Raw genomic sequence first — 22,334 nt, 5'->3', positions numbered from 1 at the left:
GGAATTTGGCACTTGATGGATTCTGGATCTGACTTCAGGCTTTTTCCAAATCCAAGACTTGGGGAATTTTGTTAACAGCGCAATAAAATAACTTCATGGCGTACAGGAGGCACATTAAAGAAGTTGTGTGTGTGCGCGCACTGCTCTCTCCCCTTAAAATTAAAAAAACGCAATACAGACAATGTTTCTTTAAAAGTCTCCATCTGCAAATCCCATTAGATGTGCATATAAGGTTTCTGATGATTAATAGTTGCCTGCTCGGGGTTTTGGTTGGAGGGGATCGTGTGTGTGCTGGTTAACCCCTCCCTCTCCTCTCTCATGTTTCACTTCAGAAATGTGTCACTCTCTCCCCACCGCAGGATTTAAAAGTGTGCCTCACAGCCCTGGTCCAGCCCTCGGCAGGCATTTGCTGCGGGCTCCAGGACCAGCGCTCATCAGCTGGTGCGTCTGGGCTGACACAGTGAAAATGTTTTAGTGTCATCGGCGACACATACACGTACAGGGGACCCCACTAGGCAGGCTGGCGTGTCGGGGAGGGGCAGGAGGCCAGGAGTGAAGCCTGACATAGGTGTGCCCGCACCCAGACGCGTGGCCGGCCACATGCGTGCCTACTTGAAGGAGAGACTTCAGTTTTCGTTTTGGTTTTGGTTCCTGGGGTGAATTTTCCACTGATCGTTCTCCCCTCTTATTTATTTATTTATCTTTTTTTTTTTTTTGTCATTGTTCAAAACTTGAATATAAAAAGCGTGAGAATCAAAACTTTGAAAAGACTGAGGCGCGCGACGACAGACCCCCAGATGGATCCCGTGGCCAGCAGCTGCATGAGGAGCCCCCACCCCCCGGCCCCGGTCTGGGGCTGCCTTCGAAATCCCCACTCTGAAGGCAGTGGGGCCTCGGGGCTGCCCCACTACCCGCCAACACCGTTCTCCTTCCACCAGAAACCAGACTTCCCGGCGACAGCGACGGCAGCGTACCCCGACTTCTCAGCCTCCTGCCTGGCAGCCGCCCCACACAGCCTTCCCCGGGAGGAGCGCGTCTTCACTGAACAGCACCCCGCTTTCCCGCAGCCCCCCGACTGGCACTTCCCTGTCTCAGAGGCCCGGCGCAGGCTCAACCCGGGCCCAGCTGGGGGCTCCAGGGACGTGGGGGCCAGCAGCCCGGGCCTGGTGGACACCACGGGAGGCCCAGGCGAGGACTACGAGGTCCTGGGGAGCACCGCCCACGAGACGGAGAAGAAGTCCACCAGACGGAAAAAGGAGAGTTCAGGTATGTGGCTGAGGAGCAGCTGAACATTCCTTTGCTTGGTTGCTTTCCCTCTCTGAGCCGAGCTGTCCTGACCAGGAATTGCAAACGATAATCTCTCATCTACGCAAAGGCAGGAGTTACCTTTGGGGTTCCTTCTACTCAGAGGTCCAGGATTCTCTGGTGATGGGGTTTGTCTCTGCGCCCCCAGCACCCCTGGACCCCGGGAAGATTATTTCAGCAAGTGAGTGAAATAAGATCCACAAGGATTGGGAGGATATGTGGGACAGTGCAGGCTGGCAAGGGCTGGAGCGGGGCTTTTCTGAATCCGGGCTGCCTCTGGCTCATGCTTCTCCCCACCATGCCCCGGCAGGCTCCAAATGGTCCCAGAGCCAAAGGGTTTGCTCGGCAGAGGAGTCAGCTGAGATGGGGGCTCGGAGGGCTAGGACGAGGCTGGGACCCTGGGATGTCAAGCAGAGCCAGGACTCTGTGTCTCCAGGAGGCTAGAGGCAGAGAAGCAGGCCTGGACCAGGATGGGAGAGGCAAGGGGTAAGGAGGAGATGGGGTACCGAGATTGGGGACATACTGCCCACAAGGTATCACCCTGCCCGTGCCTGGGCCAAGAGGGCAGGTCAGCGTGTTAAGAACAAGGCTGTGCCCGTGCCTCCTGTCCCCACTGCCCGCTGTGTCCTCCTCACAGCCGTCCTCGGAGCAGGGTCTGTCTGTCTGAACCTCTAGAGGACCTTCTCACGGGGCTAAACAGGGGCAGGTAGAAGAGGAGAGTGCCACCCAGTCAACAAGAACACTCCGTGCTTTGCTTTGCGAAGCACTTTCAATGTAGCGCAGACTTCCAGAGAATCTTCTCTTCGCCATGCACTGCCCAAGGCGCCGGGGACGCAGAGATGAATGTAAAGGTCTCACACCCCAAAGGGCTCAAACTGAGAGGGAGAAGAAGCTACCTGTCTAGCATTGGATGTGCTCTTTTGGCGGGAGCGGGGGGGGGGGGGGTTCCGAGATGCTGCAGGAAACACGTTAGCTCTTTTGGGTCCCGCCAGTGTGTGAAGTTGGTACAGCAGGTCTGATCAGTATCTCCGTCCTATACGCGTGGAAAAGGAGAGACAGAGTTGGAGGGGAACCCTGCTAGAATGGAGTCTAGATAGTGACCCACTTATCTGGATTTGCCCAGGACTTTTCCGGGGCTAGCATTGAAAATCCAGCATCCCAGGAAACCCCTCAATCCCGGGCAAATCTGGTAACCCTAGGACCGAGCTCAAACCCTAGACCTCAGACCCCAAAGCCCGCACCCTTCAGCAGATTTCAAACAGAATCCTCATTCGGAAATGTTCACTCTCCGTGCTTAAAGAAGCCCCTCAACACGCTCACGATGGATGATAGTGACCACAGGCCTCCTGGCTGCCTGATAGGAGGGCTCTTTAAATCTCCAGCTGGTTAAATCCTGAACTATTCCTAGCCCTGGCTGGAGATGTGCCGAGATGGGGCACTTTCTGCTTCTCCTCGCCAAGGGACTCTCAGCGACTTGGCTCTGTGCCCAGTTGAAGAGCTCTCCCCTCTGTGGCGCCTGCCCGGTACCTCCCCTGCCCACATCTTCCCCCCCCCCCCCATGCATCCAGCCACTTTTTTTTTTTTTAAGTTTATTTATTTATTTTGAGAGAGAGCGCACATGAGCGGGGGGAGGGACAGAGAGAGGGGGAGAGAGAGAGAATCCCAAACAGGCTCCGCGCTAAGAGCACACGGAGCCTGGCGCGGAGCTGGGTCTCACGAACCTGCAAGATCATGACCTGAGCCAAAATCGAGAGCCGGTGGTTAACCGATTGAACCACCCGGGGGAGGGGGAGGGGCTGGCAGCCGCTTTCCAGGGAACTGGGAGCCGAGGCACCAGAAGGCACAGGCAAGGGGCTGGGCTGAGGCAAAATCATTCTGTGTTTCAGCCAGACCCAAATGTGTCATCATTCCTTCGGGCCAGTGGCACTGCATTAGGGAGTGAGCTCCCGTGCCAAGCAGGTGACCATCCCAAGAGCACAAGGACACCCTCTACTGAATGCCCTGCAGCTCTTCACAGGGTCAGTCTCTGGGTGGGGGGGGCGGTGCAGATTCTCATGGGCCCCGGGATCCCCGTCCGTCCGGGTCCCCTCAGGAGCAGCAGCGAAGGCAACAGCAGTCGGGCTGTTGTTTCATTCATTCTTAGGCTTCCCGACCCACTCTCTCTGTTCAGCATGGGAACCTTTACAGCTCAGCTAGTTGCTTGAGTCTTTCCCTTTGGAATTGAACTGGAGGGGGCCGAGGCAGGAAAGATCAGCTTCTTAAGAGCCCGAAGAAAGGGGAAAGCAGGTGAGCAAGGTTCACAGCCAGCTCTAGGAATCTGGAATCCAGCTCACGGGAAACAAACCCAGAAAGAACCCGCATCCCACTCCACTGATCCTGAGTCACGGCTTGCATTCTCTGTTTACAATTCTGATATTTTGTTCCGCAGGGATTTTTTTTCCACATTAAGTTTTTAAATTATTTATTTATTCTTATTTATTTTTGAGAGAGAGAACACAAGCGGGGGCGGGGGGGGGGAGGGGTGGGGAGAGAGGGAGACACAGAATCTAAAGCAGGCTACAGGCTCCGGGCTCCCAGAGCCCGACGGGGGGCTCGAACCCACGAACTGCGAGATCATGACTTGAGCCAAAGTCGGACGCTTAGCCAACTGAGCCACCCAGGGGCCCCTTAACTTTGATTTTTAAAAAACGTTGCATTCAGATATTATTTCTCTTGATTACTGAGGGTTTGACACCACCTGCATTTTGCACTGTGTGTCTCACATGCCCTTGCTAAACTATCTCTGAAGATTAATCAACCATGGATTAGAAATGTGTTTTCCATGGGGCGCCTGGGTGTCTCAATTGGTTGAGCGTCCGACTTCAGCTCAGGTCGTGACCTCACTGTTTGTGGGTTCACGCCCCGCATGGGGCTCTGTGCCCACAGCTCAGAGCCTGGAGCCTGCTTCAGATTCTGTGTCTCTGTCTCTCTCTGCCCCTTGCCTGCTCACACTCTGTCTCTCTCAAAAATAAATAAACATTAAAAAAAAAAAAAAAGAAATGTGTTTTCCAGAATTCTTCACGAGGCAGGCAGACAGGTTGCGTGACTTTGGAAAACTTCTTAATTGCTTTGAGCCTCTGTTTCCCCAGCTGCAGAATGGTATCATAACAAAAGCACCTTCCATACAGAGTCACTGTGAAGGTTAAATGCACTGATCCCTGAGATTAGCACTGTGCCTGGCACATGAGTTCAATAAATAGCCGCTCTGTATGTTATTAGGCCCATGTTTCCAGAACCAACCTTCAGAACATAAGGGGGTCGATGGAATTGAATATTTCAAATACACTGACTCAGAAATTGCTGAACTTGGGTATAAGACATGGGAACATCTTGCAGTTATCCCTGGTCCCAAAATCCAGTCGTCCTCAGTTAGAAGCTTGGACCCCAGAGTTCTGCTGGAGAGGTTGGGGGGTGAGTCGTGCCTGGCGAAAGGGCCCCATACTGGCCGGCGGAGGCGGCTCCAGGAACAGAAAGTTACTGGAAGTTTGTTTCAAGAGGAACGTTCTCTGCTCTCCCCTCTCCTTCTGCCAGTCCCAGCTGCTCCCCTATCACCCCCACTAGAAGTGGAGCTGATTAAATAAATGATCAGGAAAGCAGGGGTCTCTGGCTCCCACTCAGAGACCTTCTGTTGGTTCACAGCACAAAACTGATTTAGGAGACCAGTGTGATGTTGTCTTACCGCAAACACTCCCAGCCCCAGGGCCCATGGGTGTTAAAGATCCCTGCTGGCAGGGACAGCTGTGAGGCCACTGTTGTTTGCCCTCGATCTGTCGATCTGTCTTGCTACCGTGGTCGTCTTTAATTTATGGGAATGAGGGATTTCGCGGTGATTTCCTGGCGGGGTTCAAGGGAAGGTCGCGCGTGATCCGCCTGGCTGTAGGTGAATCCGATCTCCCGCCTGGGAGAGGTTCTACCCCCACCCCCACCCCCACCCCCACCATGCTGGGGCTCAGCTCTGCTCGCTAGTGCTCTCACGGACTCCCCCTGCCTTCCTCAGACTCGCTTTGTCCTGTCTCCTTACTGCCTCCAGCCACATGAGTTCACTTGCCCTGCAAACGCACCCCCCTTTTTCTCCTCCCAACCTCATTTGCCATAAGAACTTTCCCTTGCTTCAAGCATCCTCCCCGTCTCCCACGCCTCTGCCTGTTGAAACCCTTCTGATGTTAACATCCAGCTCGAAAATCACCGCCTCGAAGAATCTTTCCTCTCTTTTTTAAAAGCTGAGAAGTTGCAGCTTTTAGTTTTCACTAGAACCTGTGCGGATTTTCTAAATATATAGCTTATAATGGCACAGAGGAGCTCTCCTGAGATTTCTTACCATGGGACGTCTTGTATTTGAAATCTCCACTTTAAAAATTATGATCAGGGGCACCTGGCTGGCTCCGGTGGTAGAGCATGTGACTCTTGATCGCAGAGGTGTGAGTTTGAGCCCCACATTGAGTATGGAGATTACCTAAAAATAAAATCTTTGAAAAAAAAAATACATACATACATACTATGATAAAAAAAACACACACACATAAATAAAACTTACCATCGTGATCATTTTTCTTAAATATTTATTTTTGAGAGAGAGAGAGAGACAGAGTGAGAGCAGGGGAGGGGCAGACACACACACACACACACACACACACACACACACACGATTAGAAGCAGGCTCCAGGCCCTGAGCAGTCAGCACAGAGCCCAGCACAGAGCCCCACACAGGGCTCAAACCTATGAACCGCGAGATCGTGACCTGAGCTGAAGTCAGATGCTTAACCAACTGAGCCACCCAGGTGCCCCAAGACAAGTTTTTTTTTTAAATGTTTATTTATTTTCAAGAGGTGATGGGGAGAGGCAGAGAGAGGGAGACACAGAATCGGGAGCAGGCTCCAGGCTCTGAGCTATCAGCAGAGTCTGACATGGGGCTCAAACCCACGAATGGTGAGATCATCACCTGAGCCAAAGTCGGACGCTTAACCAACTGAGCCACCCAGGCACCCCTACCATCGTGATCATTTTTTAAAATATTTTTTTAAGTTTTATTTATTTAAGCAATCCCTACACCCCATGTGGGGCTCGAACTCACAACCCCGGGATCAAGAGTCACATGCTCTCCTGACTGAGCCAGCCAGGCGCCCCAAATCGTGATCATTTTTAAGTGTACCGCCCAGTAGTGTTAAATCTATACACATCGTCCTGCAACAAATCTCTAGAACTTTGTCATCTCACAACACCGACATCCTAAATCCATTGAAAAACAGCTCTCTCCTTTTCCTTCTCCCCAGGCCTGACAAATAGCATTCAACTTTCTGTTTCTGTGCCTCAAGGTGTGGGGGCGGGAGGAGGGGGTGGCCAGGGGGTGGGCTGAGGTGGGGCTGGACCATTATATTGGATGAAGAGTAAATCCAAACAGAACACGGAGTTCGTTTAGGCCAAAGTTAAACCCATTTCACTTGGCCTTTTAAAAAAATTTTTTTTTTTTAACGTTTATTTATTTTTGGGACAGAGAGAGACAGAGCATGAACGGGGGAGGGGCAGAGAGAGAGGGAGACACAGAATCGGAAACAGGCTCCAGGCTCTGAGCCATCAGCCCAGAGCCCGACGCGGGGCTCGAACTCACGGACCGCGAGATCGTGACCTGGCTGAAGTCGGACGCTTAACCGACTGCGCCACCCAGGCGCCCCCCACTTGGCCTTTTAATACCAAGCGTTATTAAAGGCTGATCTAAAAAAAGAGTTAGACTACTTTTGATATTTCGTGTGAGTGAAGTCACGCAGTATTTGTCTTTCTGTGACTGACTTATTTCACTTAGCACGATGTCCTCCAGCTTCATCCGTGTTGCAGCAGATAACAGGCTTTCCTTCTTTGTTAAGGCTGAATAATATCCCACTGTATGTATACACCACCTTGGCTATATCCATTCACCTGTTGATGGACAGACACTTGGGTTGCTTCCAAGTTGGCCATTATGAATAATTCCACAATGAACACTGGTGTGCAAATATCTCTTTAAGATTCTGCCTTTGAATTCTTTTGGATACATACCTCAAAGTGGAATTGCTGGATCCCACGGTAATTCCATGTTTAATTTTTTGAGGAACCTCCATACCCTTTTCCATAGCCACTGCACCATTTTCCAATCCCACCAACAGTGCACAAGAGTTTTTTTTTTTTTTTTAATGTTTATTTATTTTTGAGACAGAGAGAGACAGAGCATGAACAGGGGAGGGGCAGAGAAAGAGGGAGACACAGAATCCGAAACAGGCTCCAGGCTCCGAGCTGTCAGCACAGAGCCCGACGCGGGGCTCGAACTCACGGACCGCGAGATCATGACCTGAGCCGAAGTCAGCGGCTCAACCGACTGAGCCACCCAGGCGCCCCACAAGAGTTTTGATTTTTCCACAACCTCACCAACACTTGTTGTTTTCTGTTTTGTTGGTTGGTTGGTTGGTTGGTTTTGGTTTGTTTATTTGACAGTAGCCTTCCTAACAGACATGAGACGATAACTCATCATGGTTTTGATGTGCATTTCCCTAATGCTTGGTGATGTTGAACATCTTTGCATATGCTTGTCGGCCCGTTGTAGATCTTCTTTGGAGAAATGTCTATTCAAGTCCTTTGCCCATTTATTAGTTGGATTGCCTGCCTTTTGCTGCTGACTTGTAGGAGTTCTTTATATATTCTGGATATTAATCCCTTATCAGTCTATGGTTTGCAAATATTTTCTCCTGCTCTGTAGCTTGCCTTTACATTCTGTTGATGGCTCCCTCCGCTGCATAGACATTAAGTTTGACATAGTCTCATTTCTCTATATTTGCTTTTGTTGCCTGTGCCTCTAGTGCTATATTCAAGAAATCATTGCCAAACCTAATGTCATGAAGATTTTTCCCCATATTTTCTTCTAGAGGCTTCACAGTTTTAAATCTCATGTTTAGGTCTTTAAACTATCTTGAGTTAATTTTTTAATATGCTGTGAGTTAAGTAAGGGTCCAACTTCATTCTTTTGTATGTAGATATCCAGTTTCCCCCACATCATTTATGGAAGGTCATCCTTTCCCTACCGTGTAGCCTTAGCACCCTTGTTGAAGCTCATCTGCCCATATATGTGAGGGCTGACGTCATAAGTATTCTGTTCCATCGTTCTGCACGTCTGACTTTATGCCAGTGCCATACTGTTGTGATTACTGCCGATTTGTAATACGTTTTAAAAATCAGAAAGTTGTGAGGCCTCCCTCTGTTTCACTTTCTCAAGATTGTTGTGGCTGCTCAGGGTCCTTTGAGATTCCATATGAATTTTAGGATGATTTTTTTTTTCCATCTTTGCAAAAAATGCCGTTGGGATTTTGCTAGGGACTGGGTAAGTGAGGCCATTGTCAATGTAAATTGTTTCCTTAATATCCCTCTCAAAATTGTTCACTGGTAGTGGATAGAAACACAGCTGATCTTTGTGTGTTGATGTTGTATCCTGCAACTCTGCTGAATTCGTTCGTTAGTTCCGAGAGGTTTCCTTTATGGAATCTTTCGGGGTTTCCACGTACAAGATCGTGCCATGCGTCAACAGAGATCATTTTTACTTCTTCCTTTCCAAAATACATGCATTTTATTTCTTTCATTGTACGTTGGTTTTTGTTGTTTATTATTTATTATATTGAGACAATCCCCTGCTGTTTCTAGTTTGGTGGGTGTCCAAGGATCCTTCCCTGACCTCCCTCTCCCAAGACACAGAACATGCCTTCTTTGTACCTCCATTTCTGCATCAAACCCAGTTTGCCTTTCATCCAGAGCTACAGCATATGGCTCCCTTCTCCCTAAAACTGAGGTGTCTGGAGGGCCAGAATGGTAACTGGTTTCCCTATGCAGTCTCCCTAGCACCGACTAGAACATTTACCACGGGAGGAGCTCATTCGAAGTCTGGTCAATAGCCTCTGTTACAGCCTGGCATCCATCCATCCATCCCTCCATTCATTTTTCTCACCTTCTCTCTGAGAGTGGCTGTGCCACCTGGCCCCGAGGGTTCCCACCATGTGTGATGAACTCCTGTGAAATTCATCAGGACTTTTACAGTCTCGCTCAGGAAAGAGCGTGCAGACAGCCGGACTTCAATCATAAAACCAGCCCAGGGTCAGGGCTAGTGCTGGGGTCAGAAAGACACAACGAACAGCCACTGGGCCGGCCACTTCTCTGCAGGAGTGCCCCACAGGGTACTCAGGTCAGCTCCCAAGTACCGGGGCCACCAAGGCTGGGAAGCAAGTAGAGCTTCTGTGGCAGAAAAATATGGTGGACTCACTCACTCCACTAGGACAGTTAGGGGGGGCTGCGATGGCTGGGCAGCTGGAGGGCCCAGCTGTCATACGGATGTGTGGCTGTGTTTCAGGTCTAGAGGAAAGGGCACCTTTTCTAATTTGCAGAGAAGTCTCCTGTGGACTGGCATCAGCCTTGCCAAGCACCCCTCCTGGCCTTGCTCCCTCTCCTCAGAGGCGAACGCTGGCTCCGGGGATTTAGGGGCATCTCAGTCTGCCCGGGTTGCCGTAACAAATCACCAGACGCTGGTCGGCTTACACAGCAGACGCTTATTTTCTCATAGCTCTGGAGACCAGAAGCCCAAGATCAAGACGGCAGCAGGTTTGTTTTCTCTGGAGGCTTCTTTGCTTGGCTTACAAATGGCCGTCTTTCTGCCATGGTTTCACGTGGTCTTTTCTCTGTGTGTGGGCATCCTTGGTGTCTCTCTCTGTGTCCTAATCTCCTCTACTTACAAAGACACCAGCCGGATTGGATCAGGGTCCACCCTAATGGCTTCGTTTTAACTTAATCATCTCTTTGAAGACACTATCTCCAAATACAGTCCCATTTTGAGGTCCTGGGAGTCAGGACTTCAACATATGGGGGAGGAGGGGGCAATTCAGCCCATAAACAGGAGGTGTAAGAACAAGGCAAGGTTCTAGCTGTGGCACCAAGGCTCCAGTTAAGTGAGAGCAGCATCTCAGGGGTGCATGACCTCAGAACTTTCCTAGCCCCGGGTCCTGTTGGCCACTAGAGTTTTTCCACTCAGAGCATTGTTTCTGGCTACAAAAAGATCCTTACATTCTTATCTTACACCTACAAGGAAAGACACTTTTAGGAATGAATCTTTATATTTATTTTAAGGTTTATTTATTTATCTTAAAAGAGTGCGAGTTGAGGAGGGGCGGAGTGAGAGAGAGAGAGAGAGAGAGAGAGAGAGAGAGAATCCCAAGCAGGCTCTGCGCCGTGAGCCTGACACAGGGCTTGAACTCACAAAACCGTGAGATCATGACCTGAGCCGAAACCAAGAGTTGGACTCGACCGACGGAGCCACCCAGGTGCCCCACGAATGAATCTTTGAAGAAGTGGGCGGTTTGACACAGGAAGAAGGAAATGAGGTGATAATGAAATGAACGGACAACCTCAGTGTCACTTGGGTCGCAGAGTACCATGCCGGGTGATGTCACATCCGTGCCCACCCTCCGTGCTGGGCTGCAGCCTAGTAAAGAGGGTGGGGGGAGGGGCTCGGGGGCTAATGTTAAGTGCACTAACAGGGCAGAGCTGGACGCAGTCCCAGATCCACAGCTTCCCGTCTGTGTGAGCTCCGGCGAGTGCTACACCCCACTGAGTCTCAGCCTCCTCTGAAAAATGAAGATCACGGGTCTACCTCGCAAGGTTGCTGTGGGACAAGATGAGATCGGAGATGTAAAGACACAGCCAGCACTTGGTAACCCTTCAATCCATTGTTTCCAAGCTCACAAATGAGCAACGCTTCTCTTTTCAAAGTCTTCCCCGACCCTGGCTGCATCCCAGGTCACCTGTGCTCAAAACCTGGCAAGGCAGGGACCCGAGGTCAGAGGGAGCCTTTGAAGCCCGCCACCAGCTGGCTCTGCCTTGTCTCTGAGGGCTCGTTGGTCCAGGGTCACTGCAGTGCTGGGCAGGGTGTGGTTTGAGGGGTACGCAATGGCTGCAGCCCCCTTCATTCCAACTCCAACTCCAGACACCCCACCCCCCCACCCCCAGCGAGGAAGAAGCCTTAGGAGCCAGAGTGGCAGAGATCAGGGCCCACATCAGGACTCGAGGCCTTGGCCATTGTCTGAACTCAGAGGCATCAGCACAAGCCCTGTGCCTGAGTCCCCTCGGGCCCCAGCCAGATACGGTCTGGAAGTTCTGCAGAAAGTCAGTATCCACCAAAGCAGCACATTTCTGACCAGCATCTAACACAAAAGGGTCCGAAGAGCTCATGGGCTGTAAGAAGGTCAGCGAGGAGCAAACTCAGGCCTGCCCACCGTCCCGCCAGGACGGGGGCTCAGGGGTCCCGCCCTACTCACCTATTTCTCTGGCTTGAATAAGTCAGGACATCTGGGCCCAGGGGGGCGGGGACGATTCCAGAAGCAAAACAGTTCTTCCTTCCCCTGCCGACCCCCCTGAAGCAGCGCCTGTCCCCCAGTGCCCTTTCTGCCCCCTGAGCTGGGCTTCCCTGGCCTCTGGCCAGGATTCCTCCCCTACCCCCTCCCCAGCCTTTTCTATTTCATGGTGTCCCTGTGTTCCTTGAACACAGTGGTGGAGGAATGGTGTGAGCAGTGGGGTCTGGTCCTGAAGCCCACACTTCCTTTGGTGACAGCTGAGGGCGACATCTGGAACTTATAAACACAAACAAAACCCAGAGCTGCCCGTGCCTCCCCCCCGCCCATCTCAGAGGCTTGCTGCTGCTCCCGGCCCTCATTTCCACGGCCCCCCTTCCCCTTCACCTCTGTGCTCCCTTATTCCGCGGCCATCTACACTCCATTTCATCGCCCGTCGATTCCCCTCTCCCTCACCACCGCATACCCCCACTGCCCCACCCCACCTGGGTCCTTCAGCAAGGACTATAGCACCAGGCATTTCCATTCCAGAACAATCTGCTTCTCTCCCAGGAAACATACTTTGAATTCCCCCCACCTACTCCTGGGCTCCTCAAAGAGGCTGCAAACCCTCCCCATGTCTTTTGGGGCACCCATAGGAGAGGGAAAGGGCCCGGACCTGGAGGTGGGTGGAGCTCACGGGGGCCCAGTGAGACAGGCAGGCCAATCCCAGGAAGCCAAGGACGTCCTGGGACACAAAAGTGCAACTCGTCTTGGGCTGGTTCCATCTGGGTCCTGTCTACTTTGATGCACTTTGACTCCTCCCAAAGTTGAAAAGTATCAGAACTAACAAGGACGTCAAAGGCCCGCACTGTGACAAGCCCAGGAAGCCACATTTGCCATTTTCAGAGGGTTTGCCAAGGTTTCACCTGCTGACAGCATGCCCCAGGTGTCTCCTCCCTTTCTCCTCCCTGGGGAGTCCCAGGGAATCAGACATGGACGCACAACGGACATGTCCCTGGGGTGAGCACAGCCTCTGTGCTCACTGTCCCCCCTGCACAATGCGACATATTGGCCGTAGCCCCAGACTGGTACCAGGGCAATTCCACCAAGCCTTTCAGTCTCTGGGTCTTCATTTCTTCATCTGTTCAATGGGCTGGTGTGTACCTTACCTGCCCTACAGAATAATTAAGAGGACACGACAGGAAGCAGCCCAAGATGTGGAAGAGCTTCCTGTCAAGGGAATCTGGGTTTGAGGTCTAGCCCTGCCGCTGACTAGGTGTGTCTTAGGCCCTCTCTCACCTACTCTAGGCTCCCCTGTAAATGGAAAGGTGACTGGAGATAGCTCTAAGCCTCTTCCAGTGCTACTGTTCTATGATTCTGCAGTAAATGTGAAAGCCCCAAAGATGTTCATCTCTGGGGAAAAGAGACCCATTGTCAACGGCAAAGTTGTTATTTGGATGCACAGCCTGTGGCTTTCTATAGTCTTGGACAGAAATTTATGGAAAATGGCCATGACAACTGGGGAGTAGGGATACAGGCCTCCAAAAAGGCATGTTCCCCAGCGTCTGTCTGAACTTCCTTGTAGCTCCGATAAAGCTGTCTGCTAACTTTAGGAAGGCCTGCCAAAACTGACAGCTATTTATGAAATAATTTACCCTGGATGGTGGAAAAGCTCACGGTGGAAACCGCAATCACACATACATCCTGTTTGCATTTCTCCGGGCACGACCGTTCCATCGTGGCCCCACCGGCTGGCTGGGAGGGTGGTGCAGGGGCCGGGCAGGGCGGGCCGCTCCTCCTGAGCCACAGAGGCAGGCCGGCGGAGCACCAGCCCATCCCTCTGCAGTCCTGGAAAGGGCACCCCTGCCCTGGAAAGAGAAGCAGGACCAGGACGGCTGGGGTGTGATTCTGATCGATGTGCCTGGAATCATTCACTTCCCCTCCTGCCACCCCCCGCCCCCACCCCCACCGCAAGGCTGACATAATAGGGGCCAGAGACACAGATCCAAGCAGAGATGCAGAGACATAGTGGAGAAGGGAAAACAGCTAAAAGGCCAGACGTTAAAAAGGCATCGCTTCCACGCAGCTCTGGAGACGGGGTACCTTGACAAGTCTCATCTCTAACCTCCACCGTGACTCGCGTCTGCAATTTCGTCTCCGGGAGAACCTCTTCTCTTCTCGTGGTTCTTTCAGACGGAGCCTCACGGCACAGCCAGCGCCGTGCTAGGGGTTAACACGCGTTACCCGTGGCATTTTACCCCTGCTGCTCGCCCGTGGATGTAGATATGCTTGTTTCGCAAAGGAAGGCAGTTCAGAGAACTTCAGAGAGTTGCCCCCGGTCAGAGAGCTCTTCTTCAGAGCCTGCTAAGGCCCAGATTCTCCAAGGAGAGAATCTGAATCTCCCATTCAGCTCCGGGAGGGGAGCTTTGCACACCAGAGGGAGGTAGAGGTTCCCTGGCACGGCCCTGACCTTTGGGCTGAGGACCTTGGGAAGACCAAGGACGGCCTTGGAACAGAGCAGAGAGCATGACCTCGGATCTGACTGAAGCGAGGAACTAGGGGCCCGGACAAGAATATTTGAAACTGGAGGGGCCTCAAGTTCAAGGCCAGGGGTTGTCAACAGAAGAGAGAATAGGGAGACAAGAAGGGGATGCCAGGCTGCATACCGGGGAAGGACCCTGACACCAGCTCCTCAGGGGCGCGAAGACCCAACCCAGCCCCATGCTCCTACGCATGGGGAAACTGAGGCCCAGGGTGGGAAGGAGGCCCCCCAACAAAGGTGTACTCGCCTGGGGTCAAACTATCCTGAGGGCAGTGTGCATGTGAACTGTGCGCGGGAGCTGGCAGACCGAACACCCCGAGCCAGAAATAGCTCAGGGTTTGTCCTCATCCTCCTTTTTCGATCTTGATGAAAATGGTGAACAAAGCAGAACTTCCACTTCTGCCCCCCGTACTTCAGGCCCTTCTGTCATTTCTAACAGTGATGAAAGGTCTTCTTCCCCATTCACGGAATGGCTCGCTCACTCCCCAGCTCTGGCTTCTCTGCCCCATTACTGTTTCCCAGGCTGAGGCCCAGTGCCTAAATCAGGACAATAAGAGGAGAGGGGAGGTGGGCAGAGAGAGGTCCAAGAGCCAGTCCAAAACCAACACAGAGGGGTCCTCTCCCTACCTCCCCTCCTCTCTCTTGGGTCTCCTGGGAGGATTATGTGCAGGACTGGGCAGGGGCGGGGGCAGGGGCTGTTTTCTGGGGATTCCATAGGAACCCGGGCGCACCTGTGCGGGCCCAGAGGAAGGGGAGTGTAGGTGTGGGCCTCCATCCGGGACACGGCCTCCAGGAGCCCTGGATGTAGAGACAGGCGGAGCTGCGAGTCCAGATCAAGCCATGCCAGATGGATGATGGAAGACTGAGGCCAGCGTTGACCACCACACCTCTAGTCAAAGGGATCTGGGTCCCAGTCTCGGTTCTGCACTCCCCCCCTCCCCTCCCCCAAACACTGCTGGGCACACTGGGCAAGTGCCTGGGCCTCTCCGAGGCTGCTTCCTCCTCGGTACCCTGAGTAGGATTTAGCAAATGTTTAGCAAATACTGCGCCAGGTGCGGGAGCATGTGGGAAAAATCAGTTCCTGGTGGGGAGAAAGAGAACCCTGTTAATCAAATTTTCACAAATTTCACATGACAGTGCTAAAGGGGACAATAATACTCCTGGGGGTGTTTTGTGGAATGGATTAAATGCACCTGAGGACACAGAAGCCTTCAAGAAACCACAGCCCCTCAGATGGCATCTCGGGGAGCCGAAGAATTGGAAGAATACTTTTTTCTTTGTCATGCACTTTAAAGTCTCCAAAGCAGTTTCCACACACAGGAGCTTGGTCCAGGCTTTCCCATAACCCTGGGAGGTAGGTGCTTTATTTCTGGAGGAGGCAACTGAAGCCCAGAGAGGTTAAGTGACTTCCTCAAAGGCCCCAGCAAGGAGACCAAGGACTCAACCTTGGCGCTTGAGTCGGGGCGTGGTTTTACACTCACTCATCGTGACAGGGAAGAGCTGGGAACCACTGTGAGCTGTGGGTCAGGCTGAGATGGGAAAAGGCCGGCCAGGATGTGCTCCGGAAAAGCTGCTGCCCCCCCCCCCCCCCCCCCCGCCGCACCCCGCGGCCGGAGGCTGCCAAGGCCTTCCTTCGGACTGCCTGGGATCCCCGGCCCCCGGGGCTGCGCGTCCTTCCCCCCCCCCCCCACCCCTCGCGCCCACGTTCCGGCTTCCGGAGGGGTCTGGGCCAGCCTTCTCCAGAGCCCACGGGACAGTCAGTACAACGGCTTCCTGCCTCCTGAGCGCGTCCAGCGGGCGACCAAGCGCCAGGGAGATCCTGGTGGGGGCGGGAGGCGGGGGGGGGGGGGGGGGGGGAGTGGTGCGCTCCTCTGTCTTCTCTGTTCCCGCAGGGGCGCCCGGATCACTTTCACGGTGCGCCCCCCACCGCGTCGGGAGCTGCCACCCCGGCCCCTCTCCCTGGCTCCTGGGCGGCGGGACCGGGACGCGGGGGTGGAGGGACTGGAACCCGAAACACGGACTGATGGAAAGCAAGAGAAGGAACTGCGGGGAACGACATCCAAGGCCGAAGTTCCAGAATGGAACGGGGTTGACGAGGGGTCTCCACCTCCCCACCTGTTCGCAATGTAGCTGCTTGGTGGGGAGTGTGCACGGCTTCCCTGCCCTCCCCCACCCTGTCTAAAAGCCCTCCCCCCGACACACACACACACACACACACACACACACACACACACACACAGGGATGCGGTCGTGGACCGGGCAGGAGGTGGGGACGCAGTTTTCAGTAACGCACCTGACTCTGAGCCTAGGCCTCCTGGTCTGCGAAAGGACAATGAAACGCAAAGACTTCTAAATTTTAGAGCCCTGCAGGCAAAGTGGGTCCTGTAGCCATTCGCGGGACAGTGGCACGCGTGGGTACCTGTGCCCGTGTCTGGGTCTCCTTCCGGCCCCACCACCAAAGTGAAGGTAGACGCACCTCTCACCTTGCTCAGGAGAGAACATATAGTCCCTGTCATTTGTACCACACTCTACAGTTTGTAAATCCTCCTTACAAGGATTTTACTTCAACAGTATGTGAGTCAAACTGCCTGGGTTTGAGTTCAGCCTCTGCCACTGCCCGGCTGGATGAACTGGATGAACTTGCACAGCTTGCTCAACTTCTCTGTGCTTAGTTTTCTGGTCCATACGTTGGGGCTAATACAAGAACGCACCTGGCTGAATTATTGTGAGGATTAAGTGGCTGACACGTGTCAGGGGCTTGCTCCCGCCACCACTGTTGGCAGTTACGATTGAGGCCCTGCTGTGTCTAACTCAGAGCCCAGAACTTTCCAGACCTGGCCCCTCCCGGTATCAAAGGGGCAAAGAAGCTTAAGGCAGCACACTTCTCAATTTACGTGTGCGCACAACTCCCCTGGGGATCTTGCTAAAATGTGATTCTGATTTAGCAGGTCGTGGGTAGGGCCTGAGATCCTGCAAGTCTGACCAACTTCCTGGCCCTGCTGCAGCTGCCATGGCATCCTTCGAGAAGTGAGGTCTTAGAGCAGTGGTTTGTAAACTTGACCTTAAGTCAGATTCACCTTGAAGTCTTGGTTGGTAGGGGCCGCTGGGCCCTACCCCCCCCCCCCCCCGACTTTCCGATTCAGTAGGTCTGGGATGAGACCTGAAGATAATGCATTTCCGATCGTTCTCAGGTGATGGTAAGGCCGCTGAGGGCAGAGAGCTTTTATTTTAGAACCTCTTGCCCCACAAGCTTCTGGCCACTACTAAAGTCAAGCGGTTGGGGGTGGGGAGGATGGGCTGGAGAGTAGAAATCATTAAACAGGGTGCCTGGGTGGCTCAGTTGGTTAAGCGTCTGACTTTGGCTCAGGTCATGATCTCATGCTTGGTGGGTTTGAGAGCCTGGAGCCTGCTTCGGATTCTGTGTCTCCCTGTCTCTCTGCCCCTCTCCTGCTCGCGCTCTTTCTCCATCTCTCAAAGATAAATGGTAAAAATTTTTTTAAAAACTAAGTAAGAAAGACAAGGTAAGGATGGCCTGACTCTTAAAGGATAGAAGGGAGCAGAGGAGACCTCAGCGGCTCACATCTTCCTCTTTGGGATGCTTTCTCCCCAGACAACCCAGAGAGCCGAGGGAAGCCTGATGGCAGCAACAAGGCTCGAAAGGAGAGGACAGCCTTCACCAAGGAGCAGCTTCGGGAGCTTGAGGCCGAGTTTGCTCACCATAACTACCTGACCCGGCTCCGGAGATACGAGATCGCTGTGAACCTGGACCTCTCGGAGCGGCAGGTGCAGTCCAGGGGCCCCTCCTCCTCCGGCCGTCCCTTCTTTCCTCTGCTCTCTCGCCCCCCCCACATCCCCCCACGTCCCCCCACACCTCTCCTTTTTCTCCTCTCTGCCCCAGTGCAGTAGTTCGCAACTGTGGCTCTACCTGAGAATTACCCGCAGAGATCTGAATAACATTGATGTCTGGGCTTCACCCCTAGAGATTGTTTTCATTGGTCTGGGACATCGGAGTTTTTCAAAGGTCTTCTAGATGGTTCTCACAGGCAGTCAGGGCTGGAACCTCTTATCTGGTTATTCCCAAAGTGTGCATTGAAATCGTCTAGGCCCTTGCTTAAAATGCAGACTCTAAGGGGTGCCTGGCTGGCTCAGCCCAAAGAGCATGTGACTCTTGATCTTGGGGTCGTGAGTTCAAGCCCCATGTTGGGTGCAGAGATTACTTTAAAAATCAAATTAACAACTCAAGGGTCACCTGGGTGGCTCTGTCGGTTAAGCGGTTAAGCGGTCTGACTCTTGGTTTCGGCTCAGGTCACGATCTCATGGTTTGTGAGATTAAGCCCCACACCAAGCCCTGCATTGAGCCATGCGTCAGGCTCTGCACTAAAAGCGTGGAGTCTGCTTGGGATTCTCTCTCTCTCCCTCTCTCTCTGCCTCTCCCCCAACCGCTCTCTCTCTCTCTCTCTCAAAATAAATAAACATTAAACAAAATGTAAAAAGTCAAAAAAAAATAAAAGGCAGATTTTGTAACGCTGGAGAGCCATTTTGCAGTAATAATAAAGTGGGACCAGGAATCTGCATTTCCAATAAGTTCTTTAGCTGGTTCCTGGGCACACCCTAAAAAAAACTTCCTAGGCCTTTCATTCCGGGCTTTCCCTCAGAGCATTCCAGCCACACCCGTACTCTAACATGGCGTAAAGTCTTATAATAATAATATTTGATAGCAAGTTTCAGTGGATGAAGGGCTCTGCTGGAGCGCTAGGTTTAGAAAACTAAGATCAAGCCCTGTGACCTCTGGGATGTGTCTCCTAACCTCTCCAGGTCTCCATCCGTAAAACAGGGTCGTGACCACACCCTGCAGGCAGTGCCGAAACTCAGATGAGGGAGTAAGCAGCCCGGAGCTATCTAAACTGACTAGTGCTTCGTAAATGTGCCTGGGGACGAGGGTGGTAATCCTCTGCTCCCAGACCCTTGGGTAACAGAAGCCGGAAGGAGGCGTGTTGCCACAGGAGGGGCGGGGCATGTGAAAGGGGGTGGGGCCAATGCCCAGTGCCTTTTAGACCCTGTCCCCGGACTGTCAGGCTTTCTTTGTCGAGAGACACAAGACAGGCCTCGGGACAGATTGATGTGTCCTCCCTGTCGTGTCAGTTCCTGGTGCCTCTGGAGGAGTGGGGCAGGGCAAGCAGAGGTTCAAGTTGGGGGTCCCTGGAACTATGACCTGCTGGCTGGAGCATCCATACGCGGAGGTAGTGGCACCTGCCTTGAAGTGATCAGGTCCCTTTGCTTCCTCTGCCAGGTCAAAGTGTGGTTCCAGAACCGAAGGATGAAGTGGAAACGTGTGAAAGGGGGTCAGCCTATCTCCCCCAGTGGGCAGGACCCAGAGGATGGGGACTCTGCCGCCTCTCCAAGCTCAGAGTGATAGTCTCCGTGGAGGAACAAAAGACTGAGGACTGAGCCCCCTCCCCAACTACCCTCACCCCAACCCCACCTTCACCTTCTCCCACCCACCCCAGGGCCACCTCTCCACGTCTTGCAGTGACTCTTAAACCTGAAGCTGTCCAGCATTCCTGGAAGCCTTGAAGTTTCCCAGAAAGTTCTATCCAGTTTTGCTCTGCCCCAAGCCCTTGGCTTCCCACATTTCTTGCGGAATCCTACAGCAGCCTGACTGGACCGAACCCGAGCGAATCTGGGGAACAGCTCTGGGCGCACCGTCGCTCAGGGTGTCTCGGCTGCTGCCCACACCTCCTGCTCCCACCTTCCTCCTACACCAGCCAGACCTCCTCTCCGGGTCTGGACACCACCTGATCTGCTGGGAAAGGAGCCCTGGGACCAACTAGTGACCTGTGAAAGCAAATGTTCCAAAAGAAAGGACACGACTAGGACACAAGCACCCCCTGGACCACCCTTCCTTTCTGGGTTCCATATCTGAGGCTTTGGGGGCCTTCAGTTGCCCCCAAACCCCAGGGAGAGTCAGTGTGAGGAGGGTTGAGGACAGAAACTCAGTCTTTGTCTCCCAAATCTGTTGTCTGAGTGGCCAGGTTTATGACTGTCAGAAAACTGTCAGAAAAACAGGCTGGTGTAAGCGGTCCCCGCACCAGCCCGTTCGCGCTGACTTGACTGGGTGGCTGAGAACGGACCCAGGACAACACTTCTTCAGAGTCCATTCAGGGATGTGGCTGGGACTGCTGAGCAGCTAGCTACTCCTTTTCAATCCACAGTTTTTGGATTGAAAACCTACCCAGACGCTCACATTATTGAGTCGAGGGCTGGAAAGTGTCCCCTGTGTTCTGAGGATGAAGAGATCACTCTAGGGCCAGTGAGTGAGGACCTAGAAATGTGGATCCTTGGAGCGGAAGTATCCTGTGCCTTCAAAGGATGCTGTCTGCAAACAGGGACAGAAAAACAATCCCTCTTTCTCCGTGGGATACATCGGAGCCCTTCTGATGTGTTCCACAATTGCTGTCATTATGGGAGGAGCTGCTAAGTTTATGTACGTGGACCGCCCAGAACTTCTGGGGTGACCCTCCGGGGACTGATGGCCAAACAGCCTGGGGCGACTAGAGCCTTCGAGAGAGACCTCGGCCTGCCTCGTACGCTGCCTCCCAACACCAGCTGGTGTCGCAGAGGGAGGTCAGCAAGAGTTTGGAGCTCTTGTGTGTAGATTTAATCACTCACGTGTAAAAAGAACCCCACCTCCCCATCCCGCAAGGACAGACGCTGGGGAAAATGATTGCCAAATGAGATGGCTGGTTAGAGCATGTGTAATTTTTTTCTAAAGCATATTTCATATATTTTCTTAAGATGACATCAAGTTAACTGTGCAAGGTTAATTCACTTAGTAAGAAAACTCTTGGAGAAATAAAATCAATAAAAAAACAACGTTCCCGGGCCTTTTTCCTTGCAGAGCCACGCTCTCTCTGGGTGCAACCCCGCGATGCCCATGTGAGGATCACCCAGACAATGTCTAGAAACAAAGAAAAAGGGGAAGAAAGAAAGCACTGAGAATCAAGGTGCCCCCCCTTTAGGGTCTTCAAAATGTGGGGGTGCAAGTGTGATCGTTGTAGCAAAGAATGTTCTTCCATATGCAACCACATCGTCTCCATGTCCCCTTGTGAAATTTTAGCTGTCCGTGTCCCTAACCTATGGCTTATAAAATCATTGAAGTTCTGTAAGCAAAAGATGGCTTCTTTTGTTAATAAAGGAATCTTGACCATACACTAAGCCCCCCTAACTTTTTTTAACATTTACTTATTTATTTTGAGAGAGAGAGGGAGAGCGTGAGTGGGCGAGAGACAGAGAGAGAGAGGAGGGAGAGAATCCCAAGCAGGCCCTGCACTGTCAGCGCATGCACCGAGAGATCACGACCTGAGCCGAGATCAAGTGCAGGACACTCAACCAACTGAGCCGCCCGGGTGCCCCAAGCACCCCTGACTTTTTTTTTTTTTTAATTTTTTTTTTCAACGTTTATTTATTTTTGGGACAGAGAGAGACAGAGCATGAACGGGGGAGGGGCAGAGAGAGAGGGAGACACAGAATCGGAAACAGGCTCCAGGCTCTGAGCCATCAGCCCAGAGCCCGACGCGGGGCTCGAACTCACGGACCGCGAGATCGTGACCTGGCTGAAGTCGGACGCTTAACCGACTGCGCCACCCAGGCGCCCCCCACCCCTGACTTTTAAATTCAGAGTCTGGAAGTTTTTGTTTTCCGGGGTAAAACGATGCACACCAATAGTAATACAAATGCCACAAGAAGCAATGGCCGTCATCCTCTGTCTTTTTTAATTAAAAAAAGATTAGTTTCACCGAGATGTCAACAATGCACAACGTTAAGACTGGCTACAGGGAGGGGAGGGAGGGCGCCAAGAGAGGAGACCAGGCCAGGATTCAGTCTTGAGTCAGTCTGGGCCCAACGTGGGCATTGACCAGAAATGACATCATCAGGAGCTGGCAGAGGAAGGCAGACCAAAATCAAGATGCCAAAGAAAAGGTTCAGGCTCAAAGACAAGCAAAACAGACATCCTCGGGCACTCCAGCGCCTCCCCCCCACCGCCCCAACTCTACTCCAGGGGCTTCAGAGGATATCAGCCTCTCCTGTTTTCCCTGGTCTCTCCAGAATGTGCCTTC

General features: G+C 52.7%; 1 protein-coding gene across 3 annotated transcripts in view; it reads left to right on the top strand.

Moving 5' to 3' along the window:
- Nucleotides 1-21,426, top strand: part of MEOX1 (mesenchyme homeobox 1) — a 29,082-nt gene extending 7,656 nt beyond the window's left edge. The window contains exons 1-4 of one of the 3 annotated variants that reach the window (XM_003996963.5): nucleotides 347-441; nucleotides 746-1,266; nucleotides 17,828-18,000; nucleotides 19,508-21,426. In XM_003996963.5, coding sequence (XP_003997012.1) covers nucleotides 798-1,266; nucleotides 17,828-18,000; nucleotides 19,508-19,630 — 765 coding nt within the window. In that variant the 5' untranslated portion in view covers nucleotides 347-441; nucleotides 746-797 and the 3' untranslated portion in view covers nucleotides 19,631-21,426. Of the gene's footprint in view, nucleotides 1-344; nucleotides 1,267-17,827; nucleotides 18,001-19,507 lie in introns of those variants that run through there. The other 2 variants (XM_045045003.1, XM_011289262.4) reach the window with 2 other exon arrangements.
- Nucleotides 21,427-22,334: the final 908 nt, after the last annotated feature.

Source organism: Felis catus, chromosome E1 (genome assembly GCF_018350175.1).
Source record: "Felis catus isolate Fca126 chromosome E1, F.catus_Fca126_mat1.0, whole genome shotgun sequence".
NCBI lineage: Eukaryota > Metazoa > Chordata > Mammalia > Carnivora > Felidae > Felis > Felis catus.
The sequence above is the reverse complement of the archived record's forward strand: the minus strand, read 5'-3'. Positions and strand labels throughout refer to the sequence as shown.